Genomic DNA, 24961 nt, shown 5'->3' on the forward strand with positions numbered 1-24961 from the left:
TATATTTGAACGTTCGTTCCAACTCTCAACGTGTACTGTGCTTATACGTATTCTCACGGACATTCTTGTTCATATAAGGTATGTGTGTAATCAAGTCATTATTATTTCGTTGTCTTAAAATTTTGTCATGTTTTTCTATGATGAGTATGCCTTGCAATGTATGTATTGTTATCAGAGGTACATCCTTATCAGATTAAGTTTTTGAAATCGGCTAGGCTCTCTATTCATATCCTACGCCCTACGCTTATACGCATTTAGTGCAGATCCACGATACCTGTGGTTCTGAGTAGTCCCATACAAATAAAACTTCCGGTTTCAAGGATTTTTCTTTTAATTTGTGGCCCTATAACCATTACTATAGACAATAGCTTTCAAAAAGTTATCCAATACCCTACAATTTCCTACTTATATCTTCATTTATTCCTTTTGGAGTATGTAAGCACTGAAATTATTTGTACTCTTTGTGAAAACTGATAAAATCGATGTAGTAGCTGCGATTGTAGAAGTATAATAAGTTAGGGAGCCTCATTGCTTACCAAGCTTATTCAGTGGAGACTGTGTGTACAGTCTATATCCTACTTCTTCGTATTGCCAACGTGGTTTTGTGCTCAATTATTATGATACCGGGGAAAATTATGTATATTCGTGCGATCAACCGTTAATGGTCTCTGGCACACAAACTACGATTCATTCAAATATCTTCAAGACAATTTCACATGATTGAATGTTTCATTACATTCCAGTTTAGACTTTTGAGGTTGGTTAGGTTTTGCATACACATTAAACTTTTAGCACAGATCACAACCCACATCTGATAGCCTTGCCGAGTCTAGGCTCACAATATAAGACTCACAATTTCCAAGATCTTACTGTTATCATGAAAAAATTACTTTCATATGCAAACGACAACGCTTTACGCACATTATGTTTTTGTCCCTACGTCATCAGTGTACTTTACTTCAACAATGCTTATTGCCTGTTTCAATGTGATACTAAATGTATCTAGCAGTCTGGTATTCCGACTGCAAGGGCGATCGCGGGCAGGATGTGCCGCTCAGTGGAAACTCGTCCAATGTTCTTTGTAAATGAGCCGGAATCTCCGCTCACCTGTATTTTGTGTGTACGAGCCGGCACCTCCGCTCAACTTTTAATGGTATGTATAGTTGTTTCACCGATATTGACAATACTCGTATTCAGTTATTTACTTGTACACGCCTGCATATCTTATCTAATGTCATTTCATTCATCTCAGTCAAGTGTAGTGCATGAAGCACCTACTTGTCAACCTGCCGATGTCACTTGCATTGTACTGTACTTGTACTTCTACTCAATATTGTCACTATTTTTAAAACGCCTTTGAGGACAAAAGCTCCACGACGTTCAGGGGTATTGTTATAGTGCAACCCATTTCAATATTTTTATTTAAAATAGGGCAAACCATTTCAATACTTATTTAAAATTTCATTTATCTAAATACCTAACTGGTTCAAAATGTTTCCAAGTGCACCGAAATTCTATGCCCTTTGTCTGTTTAATATATTCAACAAACATTCGGCGTATCCCCTCTTTTTATAAGCCCCTCCGGGCAGGACCCTTAATCTCTAGCGGTATCTATTAATTTCAATTAACACCTCCTTACGTCGCCGGATATTACGTATATACATACACGTGAGACAATGACCTTGCCACACGTTACGTAATACCTCGCTCTACAAAACCCGACTGACATGGTCAGTCAGGGAGGCAGCCAGAAGGTAAGTGACAGAGCGAGCCTCCCCCCGGGAAGATTGGCCACCCGGTCCCGGTGTGCGTTCTGTCACGTTATTATCAACATGTACCTTTTCGACTTATTCCAAACCATCAATAATAAACATGGCTGCTGTCGTCTTAAACTTCACCCCTGAGTTTTGTCTTCCGTCATCACCCTGAGCTACCATCCGAGGGCCGAAACCTACGCCCTTGGACACAACCAACAAAAGAAACTGGTGCCTTCGACATGAAAAAGGCAGAAGCATTTGTCATCAAAGTGTACAATCCAGCTTCTACTGCTGCTAGTATTAATACACAAAGACCTGATATGTTGGAGACCTAGAGAAACTCCCACCTACACAAGAGTATATGTGGACGTCTACTGAAGATGTCATGGAACCCATCCCAATGACCCAGGAACGAATGCTAGAACTGTGTCTAGAATTGCTCACCTGTAAATGCACAATAAGCAGATACTCCTCATCTATTGGATGTTCCCTTGGATGCAATTGTGCTATGTCATGCCTAAACAGAAACAACTTGCCTACCTCTCCAGAAGAGATAGTGACTAGAAGTGACATTATTTCACAGCCCTTGACACTGTGATGTATTTTTTTATATACATGTACCTCATAATACTACAATTATTCACGTATTTTTCACTCAATTGATTAACTAGTGAAATGCTTGGGCAAAAGTGCAGTATATCTACAATTTTTAAGTGAAACTATGTCCATTTTAATTGAAATCTGACTTTGGGGGTGGGTTGGTGTCGCTAGAGAAATTATCTTTAATATATCATTTGGTTAATTGTTAGGGATTAATTTACCACAGAAGTCAGTGAATAATGTACATCATTGCAAAGACGATGTAAAAAGCTTTCATATGATATATGACATGACCATGTTGAAGAAATACATTACATATTGATTTTGAAAACAGGTAAAAATGGCAGCCATCTTGAAATTCAAGATGGCCACCATAGATGTTCATAGAAAAACTTGACACATATTTTTTCTTTATGATTTTATTATTTTTGTGTGTTTTTAAGCATTGTTGCAATTATCCCACTCACCCACTACATTAACATAATCTACTACCTTATCTCAAAAAGCAATTTTCGTCAAAATTTGTCTTTGAGCGGTGGGGTAACATTGTATACATTATCTCAGCCTCTATTTTATATATTTTCATTTTGTTTTCTGTTTAGGGGCTAGGATAGCACAATGGTTAAGGCAGATTATTGATATGCAGTTATAGTGGTTTTATTGCCAAAAGTCATTGGAATATGTGTTTTACCTTTGAAAAAGAAGGACAAAACATGATTTTCACATGAGCGCGAAATTGTCGTTCATAAGTGTATGACTACTGCCACATTCCTGGGGAAAACCCTGGGAATTCCCTAGCACGAATACATACAGAAACGTTCTTTCTGAACATTTATAACCTTTAATCTTGGAGTAAGCGTTCCAGTAAACATTGAGAAAAGTCTGCATCACAGTTCACGAATATCCTCGCTATGAGCCATCTTAGTGAACAAAACGAAGAAATGCACTTCCAAACTATCGTAGTATCGACTCGATCCGTGTCTAGGCAGACAGTGACAGTCTACAGCAATCTGTGATTTACCTTAGTGTTTACTTGACACATATTTAATCACTTGTCTATGATCGGCTAGTTGATCAATGATGACTAAATCCTGTAAACCTCACTTTTATCATGTCGGCCATTTTGACGTCTTGTACATGTATTACGACGCGCTGTCATTGTGGCTGACTTACGGAGGTAGTTCTTAACATACCTTTCTCATCTAATGAGGATATCATTTGAGTACATTCGTTTACTGAAACTCCGACGTTCATACAGTTTGGCCCTCACTCTATAAAGGTTCATACTCCAGTGAACTCACACAACGTGAAAGTCAATTCTTAAATGACCCCGTGAAAATTCACGCACACACTTGCAAGCTTACTTACTACACAGTGAAAATTGTATACAGATACCTTCTTTATACAATAGAAAGGTTTAAGGTAAGGGCACGACGTGGTGTGGGATTATCATCTTGCAGTTCAACATTTCTGCCGATAGTCCCAGCGAATGGGACAACGACAGGACGCAAACAGCATTCGTCGACATATCTCTGTCTAGTCAAATGTCTATTCACAATAATTAGATCAGTTCGCCTGCCACGCCTTACACCGCCCCAGACTATGACACTACCGCCCTATACCGATTATGGTCAAGAATTGTTGCCCTTGCATACCGCATGCCGCTACGTCGCCAAAAACGTTTTCTGCCATCTGTTAATCGGATGCAAAACCTTGATTCGCCTGTAAGCATGGTGTAACACAGCCTTCACATGGCGCCTTGCTTTCAGGCGGACTACATAGAGTCGGTTTTTAACGGTGGATGTTGAAATTGGCCTTCCTGATAGTGTACGGAATTCTCTATTGGTAACAGGAGCAAATTTGAATCTATTGCGTAGTGCAATTTATGCCATGAGAGGATTTAGTCTAAGCGTCGTTTTTAGCCCTGCCACGCTTAGGTCTCATTGCAGCCCATCCGTTTGATGGTACTTTTCCCACAGAAACTATATTTTTTATTTGCCAAATAGTCGGGCAACTTGTGATATTGACGTCCCCTCTTTGTCATAACCACAATTCGCCGCCATTTTGCCTGTTGGACCCGTGAAAACCCGGGGTAGAATAGGTCTTCAGCATCTCATGCTTGCCGTAAAAGGCGACTATGCTTGTCGTCAGAGGCGACTAACGGGATCGGGTGGTCATGCTCGCTGACGTGGTTGATGCATGTCATCATACCCCAATTGCTTGGATTGATGCTCATGATGTCAAATCACTGGATTGTCTGGTCCAGACTCGATTATTTACAGACCGCCGTCATATAGCTGTAATATTAATGAGTGCTGAGTTAAACAAAAAAACAAAAAAACAAACCAAACATATATATTACGTTTATCGAATTTCACTGTATGGAGTTCACAGCATCTCTGACACCTCTGTTTTTTAAACTTGTATATGTATAATTAGATACCAGCACCGGACTTTCAATGGGTCCTTATTATTCTAATCCAATCCCTGCAATGACAGCCATATTGAAGTTGGCTACTTTGTCGTCCATCTATGGGCAATTTTATCATGTGTCAATATGCAAAGTTTATATCCGGTACGTATAGAGTGCGTGGAATAAACCGTATTTTGATTATTACTGTGCTATGGCCTATCATTATGCAACATTCGTGCAGTTTTGTTTTGTTTCTTGTTAGCATAAACTTGATAACCCTGTTAGTATTTCATGTTTAACATAATGCTGCAAACCTTTCAGAAAAATAATCAGATGAGCTTCTGGGAATTTTCCATCGCATGACATGGACGGATTACACCTACCGCGGTTCCTTTGTTACATATCTCAATTTTTACGATTACGTGCGAAATGGGGTCGTTCCCATCGAAAAAAAACATCTGTCTTTTTAAGAAATTTACCCACAACCTACATGTATATATGTCAGATTAAAGACCTATCGCTGGAGGAAACTTCCAATATCCAGTTCACGCACGCCCTTCGTGTGTGTGTATATATATATATATATACATATGTTACAGTAACGATCAACTTTGCAGAAGCATGTATCGTGCTGTACTCCGAGTCTGTAAGAAACAAGTATTGGAAAAATCAGTTCAAAGCTGGCATCAAGAATGTCGTGTACTTGGATTGTCCGCTGATTCCAATTCAAAAAGATTTACAAGCAACACAGGTAATGTAAACTTTTGTTTTTCGTAAAGGTGGAATTGTTAAACAATGTGAGAAATGGTACGAATACACAATATATGGTTCCATGAGACAACACAAAGTTCCAAACTCTGAAAAATGATGTACATATTATAATCTAGAGAATATGTGTATCAGTTTACCTTCATATGGCCATCCTGTTATAAGGCGGTGTGTGTTATTGTTGAACAATCATTGTAACTTTGTCATATTGTTTCTGTTGAGATTCTGTTGCAATTCATTGCACTGTGTTTGGGCAGTGATTAGTCGTCGAGGAAAGGTAAGCAGTTGTCAGGAAGTTACTATATTTAGATGCTGGTGTTGCGTGTATACTTCCGGTTACCACGGACGTTGATAGAATGCTGTAGAAACGTCTGTAATGTTCTCGTGCCGATGGACTGCTGAGGACAGCTTTCATGTGAGGATCACTCATTATCCATGATTCCCTGCCCGTCGCCGCATGGTGAAGATAGGTTACTATCACTGACATATGCTATTACCACTGCATTTTTGTATTTGATACTGACCACTGCAATCATAGTATATATTACCATTGAATATTGCAATGCTGCTCTGTTGTGTATTGTCATTGTAATTGCTGTAAAGCAATTCGTATTGAATTGTAAACCTAGTTATTTTTTTGTAATACATCTCTTGATTGTATGCCGCTTGTTGTTTGTTTGTTGGTTTCACACAAGGTTCTTTCACATACACATTTCTGGGTTAATATATTGTTTCAGTGTGGGAATCGCCACGAAACAATCCTTAAAAGATATTCGAAAGCAATATATACCAAATAAATATCCACACACACCTGTCGGGAATCGCATGTTGATCCACTGACGTCTGTCGGGAATCTCATGTTGATCCACTGACGTCTGTCGGGAATCTCATGTTGATCCACTGACGTCTGTTTGGAATCTCATGTTAACCCACACACGTCTGTCGGGAATCTCATGTTGATCTACTGACGTCTGTTGGGAATCTCATGTTACCCCACACACGTCTGTCGGGAATCTCATGTTGATCCACTGACGTCTGTCAGGAATCTCATGTTGATCCGCTGACGTCTGTCGGGAATCTCATGTTGATCCACAGACGTCTGTTAGGAATCTCATGTTAACCCACACACGTCTTTCTTGAATCTCACGTTGATCCACACACGTCTGTTGGGAATCTGATGTTAACCCACACACATCTGTCGGGAATCTCATGTTGATCCACACACGTCTGTCGGGAATCTCATGTTGATCCACTGAGGTCTGTCGGGAATCTCATGTTAACCCACACACGTATTTCGGAAATCTTGTTAACCCACTCAAGTCTGTTGGGAACCTGATGTTGATACACACACATTTGTTGGGAATATCATGTTAACTCACACGTATGTTCGGAATCTCATGTTAACCCACACACGTTTGTTGGGAACCTCATGTTGATCACACACGTGTATATTGAGTCTCATGTTAAAACTCACACACGTCTAACTTGAATCTCATGTTAACCCACACACATCTGTCTTGAATCTCATGTTGATCCACACACGTATATCTTGAATCTCATGTTAACCCACAAACGTCTGTCTTGAATCTAACGTTGATCCACACACGTCTGTTGGGAATCTCATGTTGATCCACACACGTCTGTCGGGAATCTCATGTTAAAACCCAGACACGTCTATCTTGAATCTGATGTTAACCCACACATGTCTGTTTGGAATCTCATGTTAACCCACACAAGTACATCTTGAATCTCATGTTAACCCACACACGTCTATCTTGAATCTCATGTTGATCCACTGACGTCTGTTAGGAATCTCATGTTGATCCACTGACGTCTGTTGGGGATCTCATGTTGATCAATACATATCTGTCAGGAATCTCATGTTGATCCCCTGACGTCTGTCGGGAATCTCATGTTGATCCACTGACGTCTGTCGGGAATCTCGTGTTAACCCACACACGTCTGTCGGGAATCTCATGTTGATTCACTGTCGTCTGTTGGAAATCTCATGTTAACCCACACACGTTTGTCGGGAATCTCATGTTGATCCACTGACGTCTGTTAGGAATCTCATGTTGATCCACACACGTCTGTCTTGAATCTCATGTTGATCCACTGACGTCTGTCAGGAATCTCATGTTGATCCACACACGTCTATCTTGAATCGCATGTTGATCCACTGACGTCTGTTGGGAATCGCATGTTGATCGACTGACGCCTGTCGGGAATCTCATGTTAACCCACACACGTCTGTTGGGAATCTCATGTTGATCCACTGACGTCTGTTGGGAATCTCATGTTGATCCACTGACGTCTGTTAGGAATCTCATGTTAACCCACACACGTCTGTTGGGAATCTCATGTTGATCAATACATGTCTGTCAGGAATCTCATGATGATCCACACACGTCTGTTGGGAATCTCATGTTGATCCACTGACGTCTGTCGGGAATCTCATGTTGATCCACTGACGTCTGTCAGGAATCTCATGTTGATCCACTGACGTCTGTCAGGAATCTCATGTTGATCCACACACATCTGTTGGGAATCTCATGTTAACCCACACACGTCTGTTGGGAATCTCATGTTGATCCACTGACGTCTGTCAGGAATCTCATGTTGATCCACTGACGTCTGTCAGGAATCTCATGTTGATCCACTGACGTCTGTCGGGAATCTCATGTTGATCCACTGACGTGTGTCAGGAATCTCATGTTGATCCACTGACGTCTGTCGGGAATCTCATGTTAACCCACACACGTCTGTCGGGAATCTCATGTTGATTAATACATGTCTGTCAGGAATCTCATGATGATCCACACACGTCTGTTGGGAATCTCATATTGATCGACACACGTCTGTCGGGAATCTCATGTTGATCCACTGACGTCTGTCAGGAATCTCATGTTGATCCACTGACGTCTGTCGGGAATCTCATGTTGATCCACTGACGTCTGTCGGGAATCTCATGTTGATCCACTGACGTCTGTCGGGAATCTCATGTTGATCCACTGACGTCTGTCAGGAATCTCATGTTGATCCACTGACGTCTGTCGGGAATCTCATGTTAACCCACACACGTCTGTTGGGAATCTCATGTTGATCTACTGACGTCTGTTGGGAATCTCATGTTAACCCACACACATCTGTCGGGAATCTCATGTTACCCCACACACGTCTGTCGGGAATCTCATGTTGATCCGCTGACGTCTGTCAGGAATCTCATTTTGATCCGCTGACGTCTGTCGGGAATCTCATGTTGATCCACAGACGTCTGTCAGGAATCTCATGTTAACCCACACACGTCTGTCTTGAATCTCATGTTGATCCATACACGTCTATCTTGAATCTCATGTTGATCCATACACGTCAGTTTGGAACCTCATGTTGTTCCTCACACGTCTGTCTTGAATCTAACGTCGATCCACTAAAGTCTGTCAGGAATCTCATGTTGATCCACCAACGTCTATAAGGAATCTCATGTTAACCCACACACGTCTATAAGGAATCTCATGTTAACCCACACACGTCTATAAGGAATCTCATGTTAACCCACACACGTCTGTTGGGAACCTCATGTTGATCCACACACGTCTGTTGGGAATCTCATGTTAACCCACACACGTTTATAAGGAATCTCATGTTAACCCACACCCGTCTGTTGGGAATCTCATGTTGACCCACAAACGTCTATTTTGAATCTCATGTTGAGATTGTCTGTCTTTCCCAACAATCAACCAAACGGACTGTCTGCTCATGAAATGCTAACGTGGAATGGTACTGGTACCTTAGTTCAAAGTGTCAATCCGTGACCGTGAAGATCCGGGGTAGAATAGGTCTTCAGCAACACATGCTTTCTGTAAAAGGCGACTATGCTTGTCGTCAGAGGCGACTAACGGGATCGGGCGGTCAGGCTCGCTGACTTGGTTGATGCATGTCATTGATCCCAATGTGTGGATACGATGCTCATGATGTCAATCACTGGATTGTCTGGTCCAGACTCGATTATTTACAGACTGCCGTCATATAGCTGGAATATTGCTGAGTGCGGCGTTAAACAACAAACAACCATAAAACAAACAGTCAGTCAAATCGATATGAACCAAGAATGACTTCTTGATTTAACTATGATCTTTTATGCCAGAAAAATGTCTAGATCTCAATTCAGACTTAATGGCCGAAAGGAAGAGCAACACCGTCTTTGTTTGCAAGCACTGAAAATAGTACAGCCTGACTTTTTCCGGTTGTGTTTTAAATCATTATTATTACAAATTATGAAGTGCATCGCCTATAACGTTTTCCTGTCCATATATATTTTTGTTTTATCCGAAGGTTCTCTCCGTCACTACTCTTACATTTCCAGCATCATCGCCATCAAAGTCAAGTTATGAGAGTCTGGTTGAAAGACGACTATTTATGGAGACAGCAGTAAGTCAATTAAATCTTGCAAAAGCAATTCAAGCTCCCACTCCCAATGTTTGATAGCAGATCCTTCAACGTAATTATTAACCAAAGATGCAATATATATACCATAACGGGCATTTGCAGACTATTAAAAAGCATACAATGACATAAATTGCATTGATACATAGTGACTGTTTTCAAACGATGTAGACCCGTGAAGATACGGGGTAGAATAGGTCTTCAGCAACCCATGCTTGTCGTAAAAGGCGACTATGCTTGTTGTAAGAGGCGACTAACGGGATCGGGTGGTCAGGCTCGCTGACTTGGTTGATGCATGTCATCGTATCCCAATTACGTGGACTGATGATGATGATGTCAAATCACTGGATTGTCTTGTCCAGGCTCGATTATTTACAGAGTGCCGTCCTATAGCCGGAAAATTGCTGGTGCGGCTTTAAACAACAAACAAACAAATCAAATGATGTAGAGTATAATCTTGTATTTCCTAAGTATGAGACAAATTAAGGTAGTTTTTTGTTTGTTGTTTAACGCTGCACTCAGCAATATTCCAGTTATATGACGGCGGTCTGTAAATAATCGAGTCTGAACCAGACAATCCAGTGATTGACATCTTGAGCATCAATCCACCCAAGATAAGTAGTGGTGGCATGTTGAGGGTAACAGTGATTTCTTACATAGAAATGAAAATAAGAAATGCGAGAACATATCTAAATGTCATCGTATCACCTGACAGTATGCAAGCTCAGCAGATGCCAAGGTCGCCGCTGTGACGACAGTTGACGGCGGCAAAAATGTTGCAATCAAATGGGACGACGGAAGCGTATCAAGGTATCAATATCAATACCATGTTAAAATAACATTACTATTTAATAATCTCTTTGTGTTTCGTATATCAACAGAAAACGCTGATGGTTGTAACACACATTGTATTGAAGTATTATCGATGTACATGCAATAGTAAAATATCTTACTATTGTGTCTTTATACTTTATACTGGGGCGGTCGGGTAGCCTAGTGGTTAAAGCGTTCGCTCGTCACGCCGAAGACCCGGGTTCGATTCCCGACAGGGGTAAAATGTGTGTAGCCAATTTCTGGTGTCCCGGGTCGTGATATTGGTGGAATATTGCTAAAAGCGGCGTAAAACCGTAAACACTTATGCTTTATGCTATAAAACTGAGACCATATTTATTGCCTAATCACGCATCAGGATTTTTAAAAAGAGCTGGTGGGATTCTTGCTTGAAAAAGGTTGTAAATGAGATAGGATGTTTGTATATATTGTTTGTGTAAATGGATTGTTTTTTGAATAATGTATAATTGATGAAATGCTACACATTGTATTTTATTTGAAAAAAATAAATATTGTTCAACAGGGTGAGAGTGGCATCCTCAACTCCTCTCCCGGCCCTGTAGGCATCCTCTTCTCCTCTCCCGGCCATGTAGACATCCTCTTCTCTCCCGGCCCTGTAGGCATCCTCTACTCCTCTCCCGGCCCTGTAGGCATCCTCTACACCTCTCCCGGCCATGTAGACATTCTCTTCTCCTCTCCCGGCCCTGTAGGCATCCTCTACACCTCTCCCGGCCATGTAGACATCCTCTTCTCCTCTCCCGGCCCTGTAGGCATCCTCTACTCCTCTCCCGGCCCTGTAGGCATCCTCTACACCTCTCCCGGCCATGTAGACATCCTCTTCTCCTCTCCCGGCCCTGTAGGCATCCTCTACTCCTCTCCCGGTCATGTAGGCATCCTCTACTCCTCTCCCGGTCATGTAAGCATCCTCTACACCTCTCCCGGCCATGTAGACATCCTCTTCTCTCCCGGCCATGTAGGCATCCTCTACTCCCCTTCCGGCCCTGAAGGCATCCTCTACACCTCTCCCGGTCATGTAAGCATCCTCTACACCTCTCCCGGCCCTGTAGGCATCCTCTACTCCTCTCCCGGCCCTGCAGGCATCCTCTACACCTCTCCCGGTCATGTAAGCATCCTCTACACCTCTCCCGGCCCTGTAGGCATCCTCTACTCCTCTCCCGGCTCTGCAGGCATCCTCTACACCTCTCCCGGCCCTGTAGGCGTCCTCTACTCCTCTCCCGGTCATGTAAGCATCCTCTACACCTCTCCCGGCCCTGTAGGCATCCTCTACTCCTCTCCCGGCCCTGCAGGCATCCTCTACTCCTCTCCCGGTCATGTAAGCATCCTCTACACCTCTCCCGGCCATGTAGACATCCTCTTCTCTCCTGGCCCTGTAGGCATCCTCTACTCCCCTTCCGGCCCTGAAGGCATCCTCTACACCTCTCCTGGTCATGTAAGCATCCTCTACACCTCTCCCGGCTCTGTAGGCATCCTCTACTCCTCTCCCGGCCCTGCAGGCATCCTCTACACCTCTCCCGGTCATGTAAGCATCCTCTACACCTCTCCCGGCCCTGCAGGCATCCTCTACTCCTCTCCCGGCCCTGCAGGCATCCTCTACACCTCTCCCGGCCCTGTAGGCGTCCTCTACTCCTCTCCCGGTCATGTAAGCATCCTCTACACCTCTCCCGGCCCTGTAGGCATCCTCTACTCCTCTCCCGGCCCTGTAGGCATCCTCTACACCTCTCCCGGCCCTGTAGGCGTCCTCTACTCCTCTCCCGGCCCTGTAGGCGTCCTCTTCTCCTCTCCCGGTCATGTAAGCATCCTCTACACCTCTCCCGGCCATGTAGACATCCTCTTCTCTCCCGGCCCTGTAGGCATCCTCTACTCCTCTCCCGGCCCTGTAGGCATCCTCTACACCTCTCCCGGCCATGTAGACATCCTCTTCTCTCCCGGCCCTGTATGCATCCTCTACTCCTCTCCCGGTCATGTAAGCATCCTCTACACCTCTCCCGGCCCTGTAGGCATCCTCTACTCCTCTCCCGGTCATGTAAGCATCCTCTACACCTCTCCCGGCCCTGTAGGCATCCTCTACACCTCTCCCGGTCATGTAAGCATCCTCTACACCTCTCCCGGCCCTGTAGGCATCCTCTACTCCTCTCCCAGCCCTGCAGGCATCCTCTACTCCTCTCCCGGCTCTGTAGGCATCCTCTACACCTCTCCCGGTCATGTAAACATCCTCTACACCTCTCCCGGCCCTGTAGGCATCCTCTACTCCTCTCCCGGCTCTGTAGGCATCCTCTACTCCTCTCCCGGCCCTGCAGGCATCCTCTACTCCTCTCCCGGCTCTGTAGGCATCCTCTGGTGCTCTCCCGGCCCTGTAGGCACACTGAAATGGGTGAAGTAAATGTTCTGTCTGTCTTAATTGTAAAGATTTAACAATACGTTCAGTGGTATAGTTGATGGGGGTTCTATGACAATCCACATATAATTAAAGTATGATGCGGAATGACGACAATTTGCTAAGCATTTTGCTGGGCAATTGCAAAATATAGCCCCATCACCATAGGAACCCCATCATCTACACTACTATACATACCGCATAGATTATCAGGACCTGTTGCTTTGCGGAAATGTATTTTAGAAAATGATTGTAGCAAATCACAGATAGTTCTTATTGTGTTTCACCATCCGATAAAGCATTTCGGAACACGTCTCTTTCTTTACTGAAATCTGAAGGGCCAAAGCGAGTGTACAACATATTCAACTCGTGGGCAAGATTTAGATCTGCAACACTTATTTCTGCTCGTTTCTTATCTGTTCCAAATATTGTCTTAACGCCCTCCCATTACCGTCCAAGATCACAGTCAGAAAAATGTGTTTCTATTTTCTAAGTTGATTTTTAACCTTCAACTTGTCCCCAACACAAAAGCTCTTTTCTTTTTATTTAGCACTGACTTGAGTTCTTTTGTTATCCACGGCTTATTGTTCGGAAATGCTTTATAGTTTTTGAAGGCACAATACAGTCAATAGAGATGTCATGTAATCAGTGACAACATCAATCAGTTCCTCAAGGTCAGTGCTAGAATTCGCGACCCAAGCCGTAAAATCAAAGCACCCTTTCAGGTGATCAAGAGAATGTAGTTCCCACGATTTCACCGATTATAATGTCGGTTTGTAGGAAGGGGCTAGAGGCGCCCCAGTCATCTAAGGCGCCCAAGTCATCTAAGGCGTCCCAGTCATCTAGGGCGCCCCAGTCATCTAAAGCACCTCAGTCATCTTAGGCGTCCCAGTCATCTAAGGCGTTCCAGCCATCTCAGGCGCCCCAGTTATCTAAAGCGCCCCAGTCATCTAGGGCGTCCAAGTCATCTAAGGCGCCCCAGTTATTTAGGGCGCCCAAGTTATCTAAGGCGCCCCAGTCATCTAAGGCGCCCAAGTCATCTAGGGCGCCCAAGTTATCTAGGGTGCCCAAGTTATCTAAGGCGCCCAAGTCATCTAAGGCGTCCCAGTCATCTAAGGCGCCCAAGTCATCTAGGGCGCCCCAATCATCTAGGGCGCCCAAGTTATCTAAGGCGCCCAAGTCGTCTAAGGAGCCCCAGGTATCTAAGGCGCCCTAGTCATCTAGGGCTCCCAAGTCATCTAAGGCGCCCCAGTTATCTAGGGCACCCAAGTTATCTTAGGTGCCCAAGTCATCTTAGGCGTCCCAGGCATCTAAGGCTCCCAAGTCATCTAGGGCTTCCCAGGTATCTAGGGCGCCCAAGTCATCTAAGGCGTCCCAGTCATCTAAGGCACCCCAGGTATCTAGGGCGCCCCAGTCATCTAGGGTGTCCCAGTCATCTAGGGCTCCCAAGTTATCTAGGGCGCCCCAGTCATCTAAGGCGTCCCAGTCATCTAAGGCGCCCCAGTCATCTAGGGCGCCCCAGTTTGTCTAGGGCGCCCCAGTCATCTAGGACGCCAAAGTCATCTAAGGCACCCCAGTCATCTAGGGCGCCCAAGTTATCTAGGGCGCCCCAGTCATCTAAGGCGTCCCAGTCATCTAAGGCGCCCCAGTCATCTAGGGCGCCCCAGTTATCTAGGGCGCCCCAGTCATCTAGGGCGCCCAAGTCATCTAAGGCACCCCAGTCATCTAGGGCGCCCACGTTATCTAGGGCGCCCAAGTCATCTAAGGCGTACCAGTCGTCTAGAGTGCCCAAGTCATCTAAGGCGTACTAGTCGTCTAGAGTGCCCAAGCCATCTAAGGCGTCCCAGTCATCTTAGGTGCCCCAGTCATCTAGGGCGCCCCAGGTATCTAGGGCGCCCAAGTCATTTGAGGCGCCCCAGTTATCTAAATTTTCCCAGTCATCCAAGGCGCCCCAGGGCGCCCCAGTCGTCTAGGGCGCCACAGTCATTTAAGGTGCCAAGTTATCTAAATTGTCCCAGTCATCTAAGGCGTCCCAGTCATCTAAGGCGCCCCAGTCATCTAGGGCGCCCCAGTTATCTAGGGCGCCCCAGTCATCTAGTACGCCAAAGTCATCTAAGGCACCCCAGTCATCTAGGGCGCCCAAGTTATCTAGGGCGCCCCAGTCATCTAAGGCGTCCCAGTCATCTAAGGCGCCCCAGTCATCTAGGGCGCCCCAGTTATCTAGGGCGCCCCAGTCATCTAGGGCACCCAAGTCATCTAAGGCACCCCAGTCATCTAGGGCGCCCACGTTATCTAGGGCGCCCAAGTCATCTAAGGCGTACCAGTCGTCTAGAGTGCCCAAGTCATCTAAGGCGTACTAGTCGTCTAGAGTGCCCAAGCCATCTAAGGCGTCCCAGTCATCTTAGGTGCCCCAGTCATCTAGGGCGCCCCAGGTATCTAGGGCGCCCAAGTCATTTGAGGCGCCCCAGTTATCTAAATTTTCCCAGTCATCCAAGGCGTCCCAGGGCGCCCCAGTCGTCTAGGGCGCCACAGTCATTTAAGGTGCCAAGTTATCTAAATTGTCCCAGTCAGCTAGGGTGCCCCAGTCATCTAAGGCGCCGCATTTCGCTGTGTAGAGTTGCGGTCCTTTGGCAAACCATAAACCTATCATCATGGGTTCGAATCCCGATTCGCACCGATTATGTTTCTAGAATTGTCAGCACCATACCCGTGCTCGTGGGTTTCACCAATGTGTTACACGTCTGAGACCTGCATCACTTAGGACTTTCCTCTCACATCAAGCTGGCGCGTAGTGATACAACGGAAATACTGTTGAAAGCGTCATTAAACCACCTCCCTCGCTCACTCTAACCAGCACTGCATAACGTGGTTATTCATTAGCACTCCGTCATATTATGTAGTTTATAATTTCTTTTTGCCGTAGCAGTGATTACATTTATAATGCTTCTTTGCAGATATCACAGTTTGTGGCTTCGTCAATCTTGTCACTGTCCCTCCTGCCGCCTACCCACCAACCAGCCCATAGTGATCTGGAAGGATGTCGACGTCACTGTGTCAGCTGCCGAGTTGGACGGTATGCACACACATGATCTTGTTGTTCAAAGCCATATAGTTAATTAATGCCTAAATCGCTAATCTTTTTCTGTTTTTTGTTTAACGCCACCCTAAGCAATATTCGAGCTATATGACCGCGGTCTGTAAATAATCGAGACCAGACAACCCAGTGACTGATAACATCCACGCATTTGGGATACGATGACATGCATCAACCAAGTCAGTGATCCCTTTAGTCGCCTCTAACGAAGAGCACAGTCACATGTTACGGAAAGCATGGGTTGCTGAAAACACATTCTACCTCGGGTCTTCACGGGTCTAAATCTCTAATAATAAATCATTTATTTTAAGATTACTTTCTTTTTACAGTATCGTACATTCTTAATTAATGTGTTGAACATATATAATGTTCGCAAGCTTCATTACGAAAAATACTTAACGTATAAATGACTATATCCCTCATCTCCGGGTGATGAAGTGGAAAGGTCAAACATGTTGCCTAAATGTATTATCAGTTTTTGTTGTAACCCTACCTGGTGCTCGGATTTGGACGAGGACTGGTCGGCTGAGTATACAGTGTCTGAGTAGGGTATTCATATTAAACTGCGGCATAGTATCTCATTGAGCTAGCACTATAAATCGGCATCAGTCCTGACGAGTACAAGCAGCCCAAACACACACGTACATGCACGTCGCTATATGAGTGGAATAATCTTTAACGCGACATTAAACCCCATTTCACCTCACCTATTATCAGTGATATTTCATGGATTGCCTGGGATGAAATAACTTCAATTATGGAGAACAGTAGGACATCTTACTGTAGATATCCATGGATAGTTTACATTTGATCTGTATCAACAGTTCCTTTTGTACACGTATATCTACTTCTGTACAATTAACAGGGGCGGTCAGGTAGCCTAGTGGTTAAAACGTTCGCTCGTCACGCCGAAGATCCGGGTTCGATTCCCGACATGGGTACAATGTGTGAAGCCCATTTCTGGTGTCCCCCGCCGTGATATTGCTGGAATATTGCTAAAAGCGGCGTAAAACCATACTCACTCACTGTACAATTAACAGCTGTTAACAGCTGTACGTCATGCCAGTACTGTTTTGTAACGGTACAGGTACGTTGACCGCCATGGTTAACTTCACAGGGGACAAGGTCATCAAGGTCACCTGGAGTGATGACAAGAACCATACAGGGTTATTTCCCTTACCTTTCCTGAAGCACTACAGCTACTCTGACAAATCACTGGCAGAAATAAATAATCAGCGCAAGATGATCTTCGACTCTGAGGTAGGCATCAGTTTTGCCATGTCATTGATTACCGGCCCGACGTTCATCAAATGAAAGAGCGTAGTTATGTTAGTCAAAGAAAACATTTGGCTGTTACTGCTATTTTCCATCGTTTTTAACATTCATTTTAGTTTTCTTGCGTGATATACATATATGTCACATGGCGTGGATTAAGTCGTTGCTGTAGTGTTACAATAAAACAATATTTCAAAGGTCGCAGACTGTTCCTAGTGTAAACTGTACCGTGACCTTGACCTTTAATATGGATGTTACTGGTCGGGATGACGTGGCCATCCGTTCTGTGAACACCTGGTGACATCTCCGTCAACTTTATAGTTTTTCGTGAACAGGATTTTGAATGTATCGCTGGCATGTCATTTGTTCCTTTTCGCATTGCTAATTACTTGATTACGCTAACAAACTATTTATTCTTCGCCGCAAGGGTCAGATTCCTGAGGTAACTTATAGTGACGTTATGGGCAGTGACACCGGTCTGTTCCAGTAAGTGTATTTTTATATTTAACTGGGAAATGTTGTGATCGGTTCTACAGTAGAGATCGGTTGATTGCAATACATCTACAGATATTTGGCGGTAATAAGTGTTGCACTTGTGCCCATTCCCTTTGTCTTTTTGGACAATAAAATATGTTAAATAAAAAAATGATGATGAGTCATTTGTTTTACCAGATGGCTAAACAAGCTCGATAAGTATGGAATATGTCTGGTGAAAGACGTACCGACGCAGGCCATGACTGTTAAAAAGGTGAGCAGTTGTATTCTAATATGAAAAACCAAAACTTGTAATAAAATCTCAAATCAATACGTAATCATACACGCCATTCGTGATTATCCAGTGTATTTTTATTCTATTCGGATAACTACCCGAACATATTCATTACAATAGGCCCATCAGTGGTGTCCCCCGCCGTGATATTGCTGGAATATTGCTAAAAGCGGCGTAAAACCATACTCAATCATTACAATAGCTTCATGCAAAACCCGAGCCCATTGAAATGGCAGGGAAAACAGCCGTCCAATCAAATTGCACCCATGAGCGATAGGCTTTCAGTGCTAAGTTAGTCAGTGGTACGAGAGTATGGTGACGCCACTTCCGAAACGAAGCTCGAAGGCTACTGAGTCCGAGGCAATGTTTCATTATATACTTGATATATAGTACCCAGGATAACAGAGGGTGCATACGTGTATGGCTTTAAGCATCACCGTTGCGTATAATGCTGTATTCTTTGATTTAAGTGCTAATAGGTTTGTGCCACCAGACACGTTTTACAGATAAACCATTGATTTTGTTGTTGCATTGTGTGACACCAGGTGTTGGAGAGAATTGCGCGTATCCAATCAACTGTATACGGGGAGGTAGGTGATTGTTTGTGCATTGTGTCTAGTTATAACGCTATTAACAAGAACTAGAATATGATTGTCCCCTTACAAAGCGCCAGATACGCGTGCTCAAATGCATGGCTTTAACCCTTTGAATGGATTGGTTTGTTTTGATTGCATTCCAAGCTCCCAATGCTGTATATGATGTGAGTGAGTGAGTGAGAGAATGAAAGAGTGAGTGAGAGAGAGAAAGAGTGAGTGAGAGAGAGAGAATGAGAGAGCGAGGGAATGAGTATGGTTTTACGCCGCCATTAGCAATATTCCAGCAACATCACGGCGGGGAACACGAACCCGAGACTTTGGCGTGACGGCCGAAAGCTGTAACCACTAAACTACCCTACCGCCACTATATAGTATGAGACTTGATGTATTGAACAACGTCCACAAGACTGAGGGGTTTCAGGGTCAGAATAGAGCCCCGGTAAATGATACTATCTGTAAGAGTTTGGTGGTTCTGACGTATCAGTTATTGGTTTGTCTGATCCAGGCTTATCATCCAGATTATTTACAGTCTGACGTGACGTACATGTAGCTGAAATATAGCTGGCAGAGATGTAACAGCATTAATTAGTTACTCAAAAAGGGTTTCTCATAATCACAAAACGTATTTATCCTAATAAATCATGTTTGTTATCATTTGTCCTTCTATATGATGTTTTGAATATTTTAACGTCACTTTTTTTTATTCCAAAGATATTTGAAGTGATGGACACACCACAGCCTATCAATTTCGCCTTCTCACCCGTGAGACTGGAGTTACACATGGACCAGCCTATGTACGACTCTCCCCCGGGGCTGCAGTTCCTGCACTGTCTAAGGTAACAACAACTTACCCGTTTTAGCGTTATCCCCATTCATTTAACATTGAGAAGACAGTACTGACTGACTCGTACACTGAAGGCAAGGCTGTGTCTTACATTACATGTACCTTGTTATCACTTTCCTTCAGATTTGGACCGCCTCCGTGGTCTAGTGGTAGAGCGTCCGCCCGGAGAGCGGAAGGTCCGAGGTTCGATCCCCAGCCGCGTCATACCAAAAGACGTTAAAAGATGGTTCTTGTTGTTACCCTGTCTGGCGCTCGGCATTAAGGGGCTAAAAGAAGGACTGGTCGGCTCGGAGTCAGTATACTGTGTCTGAGTGGGGTAGTCATGTTAAACTGCGGCATGGTATCTCAGTGGGCTAGCACTATAAATCGGCATCAGTCCGGACTAGTACAAGCAGCCACATACACACACGTGCATGCACGTCGCTATATAAGTGCAATAATCTTGGACGTTAAAACCAATTTCACCTCACCTCACCTCACCTCACCTCACCTCACCTCACCTCACCTTCTTCAGATTTGACAAAGAAGTGGAGGGAGGGCGTAACTTCTTCGTGGACATGTTCCATGTGGCCCACAGGTTCAGAGAGGAGTACCCAAAGGAGTTCCAGGACCTTGTTCGGATACCAGCCAACTGGGAAAGAGTTCACTACGATAGGTAAATGTATATCCATGTATAAGGGAGGGTCAGGGAATATGTGGGGGCACGGGTGGACCAGTCGTCTGAGTTGTTGGATTCGCTGTGCAGAGTTGTGTCCCTTGGGCACGCCAGAAACCTATGACGGTGGGTTCGAATCCCTGTTCGTCCCGATTATGTTTCTAGGTTTGTCGTGACCTGCATCACTCCGGGCTTTCCTCCCACATTAAGCTGTCACGCCGTGATATAACTGGAACTGTTAAAAGCGGCGCTAAACCAAACTCACTCACTCACTCGTGGAATATATGTCACTCCGACCAACCTTTTACAATGTCCACTGAACGCGTGTTGTCAAACACTTTTGTTCATGTCTTTTTTTAAGCACTACGTGAACAGATCACATCCAAGCCAGAATATCAAATTGTTATCCCTAAGTGGTAAATAACATGGATGCGGACTCTTTTTTTAATATGAGGCTATATGGTTGTACGTGCAGGGAACCCTCTGTCAATACAACTGACCTTGTCAATACAATGTCAGACAGTAATTAGGGTATTGACATAGTTTGGTCTTATGTGTGTTTCATATATACACTGTAACACACACACCAATACCCCCACCCCACTCCACACACCCACACACACACACACACACACACACACACACCCACACACACACACACACACACACACACACACACACACACACACACACACACACACACACACACACACACACACACACACACGATGATTTTTTTCATGAAAGCACGAACAGCTGACTTTGTGACCAAGACAGGCTTGTTGTTTCAGAGCCCTTCCTGTTCATATGTCTTTCCAAACACCGCACATAACCCTCAACAACGACGGAGAGGTAATATGGAGATACATTCATGTGTTTGCGACAAGTGTATGTATATTGGTTGTGGTGTTGACAGGTTAGTTATATACCAACTGGGGCTTGTATATTGGTTGTGGTGTTGACAGGTTAGTTCTATACCAACGGTGGCTTGTATATTGGTTGTGCTGTTGACAGGTTAGTTACATACCAACGGTGGCTTGTATATTGGTTGTGGTGTTGACAGGTTAGTTCTATACCAACGGTGGCTTGTATATTGGTTGTGGTGTTGACAGGTTAGTTCTATACCAACTGGGGCTTGTATATTGGTTGTGCTGTTGACAGGTTAGTTACATACCAACGGTGGCTTGTATATTGGTTGTGGTGTTGACAGGTTAGTTACATACCAACGGTGGCTTGTATATTGGTTGTGGTGTTGACAGGTTAGTTACATACCAACGGTGGCTTGTATGTTGGTTGTGGTGTTGACAGGTTAGTTGTATCCCAACTGGGGCTTGTATATTGGTTGTGGTGTTGACAGGTTAGTTCTATACCAACGGTGGCTTGTATAGTGGTTGTGTTGTTGACAGATTAGTTACATACCAACTGTGGCTTGTATAGTGGTTGTGTTGTTGACAGGTTAGTTACATACCAACGGTGGCTTGTATATTGGTTGTGGTGTTGACAGGTTAGTTGTATCCCAACTGGGGCTTGTATATTGGTTGTGGTGTTGACAGGTTAGTTCTATACCAACGGTGGCTTGTATAGTGGTTGTGTTGTTGACAGGTTAGTTACATACCAACTGTGGCTTGTATAGTGGTTGTGTTGTTGACAGGTTAGTTATATCCCAACTGTGGCTGGTATAGTGGTTGTGTTGTTGACAGGTTAGTTATATCCCAACTGTGGCTGGTATAGTGGTTGTGTTGTTGACAGGTTAGTTATATCCCAACAGTGGCTGGTATAGTGGTTGTGTTGTTGACAGGTTAGTTATATACCAACTGTGGCTTGTATATTGACTTTCTATTCCAGATTGTTGGCGTTAGATGGAGTCCATCTCTTGTTGGACCTCTGCACACAAAAGAGGTATTGAGTATAACCAAGAACACCTACCACTGGGGCGAGATAAAAGTGTTTTTCATCGTAATTGAAAATAACTTAAAGTAACTCAACTTAATCAGGCATTTATTACTCGCCGAGAGCTAATCCCATCAGTACGCCAAATGTATAACATATTTATGCAAGGACATCACAAGTCAATGCATTGAAGCTGACATTCAACAACGGTGCTCCCAGATGGGAATGGTACGTTGGCTCATTCAGCAACCACCTGGTGTCTTCGACGTTGCTTTTACAGTGACCCTTGAAGGTTCTTGAATTTGTGGCTTTTAGTTAGTTCCTTCGTTTGTTCATTTGTATTATTGTGAGAAAATACGAATATGAAAACTCCTAAGAAAAGTACTTACAATAATGTAGTTAGTTTCCTGAAAGAATGGAAAATAATCTGTGGGCTGTTTTGTCACTTCGTCTGTTTCTATTGTTTTAGGAGGACGTGGAACCTTACTATAGAGCTTACAAAGTCATGGAACATTTTCTTAACACTTTCCCATTACAGGTAAACACAATTTACAATCACATATCGAGTGTTCCATTACTAGTTCGATTGTTAAAAGGAATTTAAGCAGAACAGTCAAGTTTGTACTGATAAGACGTTTCTAGGAAATGCGAATATTATAGATATTTTAGAATGCAAATATGCGCAGAACGTATTTAACTGATGTAAATATAAGAATATGTAGAATATACTTAACACAATTTAGATGATGCTGACACAGGTAAACGGTTGAAGTTGGCAGGCACATAAAATACCAAAATGTTTAAGATAATGTAGACAGTGTTCCTTAATCGTCGGAGGTGAATTTCACTTTTTACTTGTATGTTGTAAATATGATAATTTAAGGGACAAATATATTGAACAAAAATACCATGTACATGCACATAAATACAAGCTAATATCTTTAATATCACATGTGAGCAAAACGGCTATACGAAATCTATCTCTATTTGAAATATCATGCCATGTTGATAAGAAATGAATCCTTGTAACATATTTAACCGCTTCCACATTGTCATGTATTCTGTACTATGGACCTGTGGTCTTACAGTTATATATGAATAAACCGAATTGAATTGAATACTGATTAAAAAAGACCTTTGAAGATCCGGGGTTGATTAGGTCTTCAGCAACCCATGCTTGCCCTAAAAGGCGACTATGCTTGTCGTAAGAGGCGTCAAATAGGATCGGATGGTCAGGCTCGCTGACTTGGTTAATGCATGTCATCGTATTCCAATTACGTGGATCGATGCTCATGATGTCAGTCACTGGATTATCTGGTTCAGACTCGATTATTTATAGACATCCGTTATGTAGCTGGAACATTGCTGAGTACGGCGTAAAACAACAGACAAACAAACCAATATTCTTTGAAGTTGTATTTTCGGAACATATTTATTGCATGTAGCTCTTTCACCATTGTATGTTATTGTTCATCCGTTCCTCAGTACCGACTCCGTATGCAGGCAGGGGATATGATCTCATTCAACAACAGACGTGTTCTCCATGGGCGGGAGAGTTTTAACCCCAATGAAGGCATCCGGCATTTCCAGGTAACTGTTGGCGCCTTAACAATATACGAAGGGTTGGAATTTATGTGTCTTTATTTAGTAATTCAGTTTATTCATTTTACGAATACTTTCATTTGTCTTTTCCTATTTGTATGGATTGTTCTGTTTTATTGTTCATAATGACGTGTAAGTGAGTGAGTATGGTTTTACGCCGCTTTTAGCAATATTCCAGCAATATCACGGATGGGGGACACCAGTAATGGGCTTCACACATTGTACCCATGTCGAGAATCGAACTCGGGTCTTCTGCGTGACGAGCGAACGCTTTAACCACTAGGCTACCCGACCGCCCCAATAATGACGTGTAAGAAAGTAAATATCCCGAAGGTTTTGAGGTTGTAAGTACATGTATGCTCCGTTGATAAACCGTTTGTTTCATGCGTTCTGTTTGAAAGGTGTTTTAATATTTTGAAAATGGAGTTACGTGTGACCTTATTGGAACATCAGTTGACACATTGTAGGGTAAATGCGATGGTGCTCAAATCGGCGTTTAGCTCCAAAGTCACAAAACGGATGGTATGTACCTGCGAATGCATGGGCGCCATCACAGCTTTGAACTTTTTCTTGATTAATTCATTACGCGTGAGTACCCATGAAGATCCGGTGGAGAATAGGTCTTCAGCAACCCGGAGACACGGGTGGCCCAGTCGTCTGAGGCGCCGCGAATCGCTGTGCAGAGTTCCGTCCCTTGGGCACGCCAGGAACCTATGGGTTTCACCGAAGTGGTAAACCTTTGAAACCTGCATCACTTCGGGCTTTCCACCCACATTAAGCTGACACGTCGTGATATAACTGGAATAATGTTAAAAGCGGCGTTAAAACCCAACTCACTCATTCACTTCAGCATCCCATCCCATGCTTGACGTAAAAAGAGGCAACCAAATTCTTTTACCAAATGAAATTTCCTTGTTACAGGGATGTTATGTGCAGATTGACGAGTTCAAGAGCCAGGTACAGGTGTTCTCTAACAAGTTTGGAGATGGCAAACTGGCAACGAGAGTGGGCAACATGGACATGCAATAG

At 43.8% G+C, this 24961-nt stretch overlaps 1 protein-coding gene across 1 annotated transcript; it reads left to right on the forward strand.

The window, feature by feature from the left end:
• Nucleotides 1–5391: 5391 nt before the first annotated feature.
• On the forward strand, nt 5392–24961 carry LOC139444301 (gamma-butyrobetaine dioxygenase-like). The gene is made up of 15 exons (XM_071225233.1): nt 5392–5521; nt 9902–9966; nt 10697–10791; nt 16162–16280; nt 17419–17561; nt 18004–18062; nt 18249–18324; nt 18891–18935; nt 19653–19777; nt 20300–20440; nt 21232–21292; nt 22286–22339; nt 22800–22868; nt 23816–23920; nt 24854–24961. Exons 1-15 carry the CDS (start codon nt 5392–5394, stop codon nt 24959–24961), a joined length of 1395 nt encoding a protein of 464 aa, XP_071081334.1.

This window comes from Haliotis cracherodii, unplaced genomic scaffold (assembly GCF_022045235.1).
Source record: "Haliotis cracherodii isolate W230 unplaced genomic scaffold, xgHalCrac1.p SCAF_5, whole genome shotgun sequence".
Classification (NCBI taxonomy): domain Eukaryota; kingdom Metazoa; phylum Mollusca; class Gastropoda; order Lepetellida; family Haliotidae; genus Haliotis; species Haliotis cracherodii.